General features: G+C 45.8%; 1 protein-coding gene across 1 annotated transcript; it reads right to left on the reverse strand.

Annotated features, from left to right (window-relative positions):
• Positions 1–4,445: 4,445 nt before the first annotated feature.
• LOC141001087 (uncharacterized) lies at positions 4,446–7,400 on the reverse strand. The gene is made up of 2 exons (XM_073472044.1): positions 7,046–7,400; positions 4,446–6,640 (listed from the first exon to the last, which is right to left on the reverse strand). The coding sequence occupies exon 2, from the start codon at positions 5,841–5,843 to the stop codon at positions 4,446–4,448; it is 1,398 nt and encodes a 465-aa protein (XP_073328145.1). The 5' UTR covers positions 5,844–6,640; positions 7,046–7,400.
• Positions 7,401–7,798: the final 398 nt, after the last annotated feature.

Below are 7,798 nucleotides of genomic sequence, written 5' to 3' on the forward strand. Positions count from 1 at the left end.
AACAGAACGCCTGACACTTGTGTTCTCAGACTCTAGACTCTCAGATGTTACATTGTCAGTGTCTGCAACTACAGGGTCTGTGGTGATGAGATCTGTGTCCTCTCTAACAGGTGAGATGTGTGTCATATCAGGTTCTGGAATGTCAATAACAACATGGTCTGGGGGCCTACAGTGTGAAGTAGGATGTGTAACTGAACTACTACTCTCAGAGCTGACAAGAGGAGTTTCTGGTTGAAGCTCGTGAGTAGGTCTCTCAGGTAAGTGTGTGGAGCTTTGGGGCACAAAGGAAGGGGTGTCAGGGTTTAATACCCTGGAAGCTGGTTGAGGCTCACTGAAGCCACCTTCCCTCTGTAGGAAAGGACCCCTAGTGATGATTTCTGGCACCCATGGGCTAGGATACAGTTCATCCTCATCACTGTACGACTCGTCCTCCTGACAGTCGACATCCTCTTGTGCGTCTTTTGTTGTTTTGTCCCGCAGTCTCATTTTCTTTGACGTGTCAGTGGGATAACTGTGCTCTTTAATCTCTGTCACAGGTAGGAACCCGCATGGCAGAAGAAGATCTCTATGCAACGTGCGGTGCGGACCCTCCCCTGTTTCAGGTTTGACTACATAAACAGGACTGTCTCTAATCCGTCTGACAACAACATGGATCTTCTGTTCCCACCGATCAGCTAGTTTGTGTTTTCCCCTGATATTCACGTTTCTCACTAAGACCCTGTCCCCCTCTAAGAGCTCAGCTGCCCTGACCTTCTTGTCAAATCTAGCCTTGTTCTTCCCTCCCATCTTCTGGAAGTTTTTAGCAGCTAACGAGTAGCTCTCTTGTAGGCGCTGACGAAGGCCCTTGACATACTCTGAGTGGGTCTTGTGGTTCCCCATATCAGGGTGGATTCCCAGGACTAGATCAATTGGCAGTCTGGGCTGCCTACCAAACATTAGTTCATAAGGCGAAAAGCCTGTTGTATCGTTTCTCGTGCAATTGTATGCGTGGACTAATGGTTTGACAAAATCTCTCCAATGGTATTTGTCTCTCTCTTCCAAGGTCCCTAGCATACCAAGGAGAGTTCGGTTAAACCGTTCCACCGGGTTTCCCCGGGGATGGTACGGACTTTGTCTGCTCCTATCAGTGTGCAGAGTTCTCTGATTGTTTTAGATTCAAAGTCTCTGCCTTGGTCGCTAAGCAGACGACTGGGGAACCCGTAGTGAACAATAAAGTTTTCCCATAAAGCCTTTGCGACAGTTTTGGCTTTCTGATCTCTAGTCGGCACTGCCACAGCGAATTTTGTAAAGTGGTCAGTGATGACTAAAATGTTTCTTGTGTCTCTGTTATCTGGCTCAAGGGATAAATAATCCATACAAAGAAGCTCGAGCGGGTAAGTAGCGGAAATGTTCTCCAAAGGCGCAGCCTTTTGAGGCACAGCCTTCCTCCTGAAACAGCGTTCGCACTTTTTGCATTTTTCCACAATGTCTCTGGCCATCTTTGGCCAGTAGAACCTGGCACGAGCAAGATGAAGTGCGCGCTCAGAACCAAGATGGCCAACATCATTATGCACTCCCTGCAGTGCTCTCTCTCTGAACTGCTCAGGTAAGACCAACTGGTAGACAAGATCGCCTCGTTCAGACCACTTCCTGTACAGGACATCATCCCTGAGTTCGAGTTTTTTCCATTCCCTGAGAAGGAGTTTGACATCAGGATGTTCAAGGTTTGTCTCTCTGCAACTGGGTTTTACAGCTCTCCTCACAAAGGTGATGACACGTGAGATAGATGGATCATTATTTTGAGCATTACACCAGTCAGAGTTAGTCATGGATGGTAAAGTGTCCTCGCCAAAAACATCAGGCACAATAGAAGGATCAACAACAAGAGACTCTGCAACGACTGGTTGCTCTGAATGATGGTGGTGTTCACCTCTAAATGCTTGTGAGTGGGATAGTTTCTCTCGCTCTTGGAAAGACCTCGACTGGCGTACGCGACAACTCTGAGCTTCCCCTCCTGCTCTTGGTAGAGCGCAGCACCCAATCCGTCGCAACAAGCGTCAGTATGTACAACATACGGCAGTTGTGGATTCGCAAAGGCAAGGATGGGCGCAGACGTCAATTTCTCGATCAGAGTTCTGAATGCATTCTCACACTCGGGAGTCCACTCCTCACCAAGTGGTGCATTAGGGCTCACAAGAGGCGTGGTGCGCTCCCTCTTGTACACTTTGCCTCTCTTCTTCGGTGGGTAGTAGCCTGCTGTCAGGCTATTAAGAGGTTTGGCTATCTGGGAATACCCATCGACGAACCGCCGATAGTAACCAGCGAAGCCTAAAAAACATTTTAGCTCCTTCCTGTTTAAAGGACGAGGCCAATCTCTCAGGGCGGATACCTTGTCAGGGTCTGTATGAACTCCCCGCGCATCGACCACATGGCCAAGATACTTGACTGACGTCTTAAAGAAGTAACATTTTTCTGGAGAAAGCTTTAGACCGTAGTCCTTAAGACGGTTCAGCACCTTCATGAGCCGTGCTTCGTGTTCTTCCAATGTGTCCGAAAAGACAATCAAGTCGTCCAGAAACACCAATACCTCATTGAGGTGCAAGTCGCCGACACACCTCTCCATAAGGCGCTGAAAGGTGCTTGGCGCGTTTGTGACACCCTGCGGCATGCGATTGAATTCGAAGAAGCCGAGGGGACAAGTGAAAGCGGTTTTAGGCTTATCTTCTTCAGCCATCTCAACCTGGTAATAACCAGATTTAAGGTCCATGACTGAGAACCATTTAGCGCCGCTTAGGGCCGCAAAGGTCTCCTCAATGTTCGGAAGAGCATATGCGTCTCTGATGGTTCGAGCATTTAGCTTCCTGTAGTCGATGCATAGTCTGATTGAGCCATTCTTTTTTCGCACTAAGACCACTGGCGACGCGAAAGGGCTCTGTGACTCTTTAATGATTCCTGCGTCGAGCAGTTCTTTAAGATGTTGCTTGACCGCCTCCCTGTCGCTGGGATGAATAGGCCTTGGCCTCTCCTTAAAAGGAGTGTCGTCATGAAGCCTGATGTGATGTCTCACAGCAGTGGTGTGACCATGTGACAGGTCACCCACAGCAAAGACTTCTGAAATGGATCTAAGCTTGGTGGTGATACGGTCTTTCCACTGTTCAGATATTGGCGAATCATCGAGATTGAACTTGAGGTTGTCAATGTCAGGTTTGTTGTGACGAGAGTCACCTTGCTCTGGTCCAAGCGGTGTGATCTGCTGAGTTGCACATATTTGAGCAATGATGCATTTCGGCTGCAGTGTAACATCGTGGTCACTAAGGTTACGCAGGACGACAGGGACCTTGCTGCTGGACTTAAAGGGAATGTCCATTAGCGCAGCTTCAAGGAACACGCCACCTGGCAACCCATGACGTTCGTTGGGTTCAAGCACAAATGTAGTTTGACTGTTCTTTTTCAGCCTGACATCACCTGTGACGCAGCACTTTTGTTTTGCTGGGATGGTGATGGGATTTCCACCATGCAACCTGACAGGATGTGCATGGTTGTCGAGGTCATGGATCCGGGCAATGTGCTGGAAGATCACTGCAAGGTCTCTAAAGATGAGTTTGCGAATGAACTCTGGACCATCTCGTTCAAGTACTTGTTCATAGAGTCGTAATAACACATTAGTACCAATCAACAGGGGCGTCCTGCTGTTGAACTGACACTCTGGTACCACAAGTGCTAACACAACTAGTTCCTCTTCCCTGCCAGGAACGGACAGAGGGAAAGTGACACGAGCTTCTATGTAGCCAAGGTAGGGGACCTGCTGTCCACCAGCTCCCTCGATTTCAAGAAGAGCATGAATTGGATGTACAGGTAAGTGAGATAGATGGTTCTTATGAAAACACTCGGACACTGTTGTAACTTGTGACCCGGTGTCCATGATGGACTCACACAGTACACCCTCAAGGAAGACAGAAGCTACACAACGAGGACCTATAAGTCCTGGGGGTATGGATCGCTCTGTGCCACGGTAAGTTTCAGTCATTGTGTGTGTTATAACTTTCTTTTGTGTTTCAGCACCATTAACGGATCTGTCGGGACAGGGGTTATCCTCAACTACAGCTCCTGGATGTCCCATGGCAGAAGCTGCTGCTAGTTTAAAGCAAATGGGGGAGCAGCCTGCTGAGCTAAAAACTTATCCTGCCTCTCTCTAAGTTCTGCATTTTTCTTGCGAACTAGTGTGGGGTTGGGTTCGTTTGAGCAATGAGCAGCAATGTGGTTGTCTTCCCCACAATTAAAACAAAACCACGGCCTGGGCATCCCAGGCACCTTAAAGGGTCTCCTCATGTTATTACTACTGATTGCGAAGCAGTCTTTCCTTTGAGTACCCTCACTCTCTCTCTGATTTTGTGCTAGTTTTTCAACTTGTTTTGTCAGTTCAGCTATCTTGTTCTCAATGCTAGAGGTTTCATCTTGCTTTGGTTTTACCACGGGGGGGGGGGGGGGTTACTATCATGAGTGAGGTTCTGTGGCTTTTTGCTTAGCTTTTCTAGCTGTTTAGTTAGCTCATTCACTTTCTTTTCAAGCTTTGATGCCTCATTTTGTTTTGTGTTAGGCAATGGGACAGGTTCACAGTCATAAGAGGGCATATCAAAAACATGGTGGGCATACATGTTAGCTTTTGAAGCACCTAAATGTTTTTTCATCCTATCTAACTTTGCTGAACGACGGTCTTCCTCAGTTCTCAACATCAGGAGGAATTCGGGGAATGTTGGCGGATTGCTCCTTTTGCACTCTAACTGTAGGCCTATGATGATGCTCTGATCCCAACAGCCCCTACAGAATTGTCTGAGCAAGTGGTCGTTGGAATTTTCAGCTGAGACTCCCCCTCTAGAAATTGCCCTTGTGAGGAGGCTATGGAGCCTGTTCAAGTATGCTGATGGCTTCTCTCCATTATTTTGGTTAGAGCTGAGAAATGCAGCGAATAACTCCTCTCCATCCTCCACGACACCAAAAGCAGAATCAAGTTGAGTGACATAAACGCTTGGTGGTGAAGAGATGCCAAGAGGCTTCACAACATCAGCTGCTGGACTCAGCAAGCTCTCAAGAATCCTTCTCACCTTGTGAGCATCGTTCAAAGAAGAATCGTTAAGGAGAAGATCAGCTTGGGTGCGCCACGTTTCATAATCCACCTCACCATTTGGTCTTGGCATTCGTCCAGAGAAGGTGCGCATCCTTATTTGTGGGGATGATGAAGTGGTGGACTCACTTCGAATGACATGCTCCACAATCATTTTCTGGATCTGGGGGGGGTTAAAAATATTCTCATTGACGTGGGCTGGGCTCATTGGTACACTAGCAGGTGCACTATGAACATGTGTGGGCTCTGCAGGCTCATTTTGATCATTATCAGGCGTGTTATCATTTTGAGTTGCATGTGGCGGTGTAGCACTACTGTGTACATTCTGTGATGTGCTCTGGTTTCCCTGCAGCTCCTCCTGAAGCACACTCAAGAAACCTGCCCTGCCACTACCTGCAACAGACTCTAGCTCACCCAGGTATCTGCGAGCTATCTCCCTCCCCATCTCTTCCTGACAAACATCTCTAATGGTTCTCGCAAACCACGACACAGCAGGGTCCTTTGGACTTGCTAAGGTACCCAAGGTAATGGGGTCGATTCTATAGATAGACCTGTCAGATGCGTACTGGATCAGGGCTCTACCCCCTGGTTGTTCTGATTCATCAGGGATCCTGACTATTTTAGAAATGTCTCCATTAACTCTGAACACAGTATTTATTTCTTCATCTGTGTATTCTGATCCTATACCTGTTACATATAGGGAGTTCTGACCATCAACCTCAAAACGGTTGCAAATATCCATATCTGACTCAGTGAACTCAAATCTTAAAGGTGTGTATTGTGGGGTGGAAGATCAAAAAGCTACGATTTGACCAATCTCCTGGCTAGCTCGCCACTTTTATGTAACCTTCTTCTTAGTCTTCTCGGGTTCTGTCTGATCAACTAGGTTCGGATAAGGAGACTGGCAGTAGCACTGAAGCATGAGAGCAATTGATCTCCAACCCACATAACACACAACACAAAATATGGTATGAATGTTTATGTTCAAGAATTAGTTTTGTTTTCTCAACTTAAATTGTTCAGCCTTGCACACATTAAATGAAATGCAGTTCGCTTTCACATAAATTAAATTCACAGAATGAAATAAAATTAGCTGACCAGGTAAGTACCGGTATAGAAAATAATAAAGATAAAATAAAATGTCTCTTTCCCCTTTAATGGGTTGAATTGTCCTTTTTATTCCCTGTTATTCACTGTTTGTTTCAGTTTATTTATTGTCTTTCAGGGTCCTCCAAGGAGAAAACAGTTCTTTAAGTTCCTTTGTCAGTTTGTTTTTTGCAAAAAGATGTAAAAAAATAGGAAAAAAGTCAAAAATAGGAAAAAATCAAAAATACCGAGATCTCAGAAAAGAAAGTGCAAATAAAATGTGTTACTCCTCAGGACTGAGTCCTGTCCTACCACACTGGTCCCGATGAACCAAGAGTCTCCATGCAGCATGGCGGTGATACAGGTTGCAGTTGAACCAAGAGCCTCCACGCGGCAACGGCGGTGGTGTGGATCACAGTTGAACAGAAGAACTCGTCCCTCAAAAAAAACAGCCTGCATAACATGCAGCGTAATTATTCATCAGCTTAAATGACTGTCTGTTTACTTTTTTTCAGTGCACATTACACAATACAGCTTCATTAAAGGAAATATAAGCAACTCACTACAGGAAATATGAAATACATTAAATGCTGCATCATTTTAGCACCTGAGCTACGGCGACGGCTGTGGAGCCGTGCTCGGCCTCGTTAACAGGCCGCAGCTGAGCTAACAGCTCGGTAAATTGCTACACGTTCGTCACGGTAACACACAATAACAACATATCGTCACAGCATCACAAAAAAACATTTCTCAGTACCATTAAACATTTGACTATTCTGACTGGCTTTCTTTCTTTGTGTACTAAACCAGAATGATACTGCTAATTGAGCTAACGAGCTATCGGTGCAGCTAACTCACCAAAATAGTTCAGAAAAGTCCGTGGAAACACTCGTCCGAGTCGCTCCCGAGATCGGTTTCACTTCCACCAGGTAAGTTTCTTTTCACACTCACTTTCTAACAACAGTTTTATCACAACTTCCACGAAATATCATCATGTTTGGCCGCCGAACGGGGACACTTTGCTCTGCGGCTGCATGAGGTTTCTCCTTTCTTTTCGTTCTCTTCTCTGTCCCTCACCTTCTCACACACACCGAGGCCTGCAGGTGATGCGTTCAGGTAAGCTCGGAAATTCTACTATCGGACGAAAAACAACTACAATACAGGAAAACTATGATACATTCAGGGAACTGGTATTTCTGAGTGTTGTCATTCTAACCAGGGTTACAGGTGCAATGATTTTTTCCCCCCCCTTGCATTTTTTTTTTATTGATACTGAGATATATCGTTAAAGAACATCAAAAGCTGAAGAATAAAATCTGTTCCGTGCCTCCTTTTGTGAGCGTGCCTCTTGTGATTCCTCGCTGCACCCACATCCACCCCCTCACAAATAGCCCTTAAACTTCTCTCTTGATAAACCTGCACTCAGATAAAGGCAGAGGATAAATGAAGAGGCTGCACTTTGTGAGTTGAACAAAGAAATTCATTCTGGAGTTTTTTGTATTGCAGAATGTGTCAGTATTGAGTAAAAAATTGTTTTAAAATGAAGCAAATTCTTAGAGAATCAAAAGCCTTCAGCAAAAGAAATAAATGGCATCTCGACAGTATTTGAGG

This window comes from Pagrus major, chromosome 8 (genome assembly GCF_040436345.1).
Source record: "Pagrus major chromosome 8, Pma_NU_1.0".
NCBI classification, from domain to species: Eukaryota; Metazoa; Chordata; class Actinopteri; order Spariformes; family Sparidae; genus Pagrus; species Pagrus major.

Excerpts from the sequence above, each read along its gene's own strand:
- LOC141001087 (XM_073472044.1), bottom strand. The coding sequence starts at position 5,843 with ATGGATATTTGCAACCGTTTTGAGGTTGATGGTCAGAACTCCCTATAT.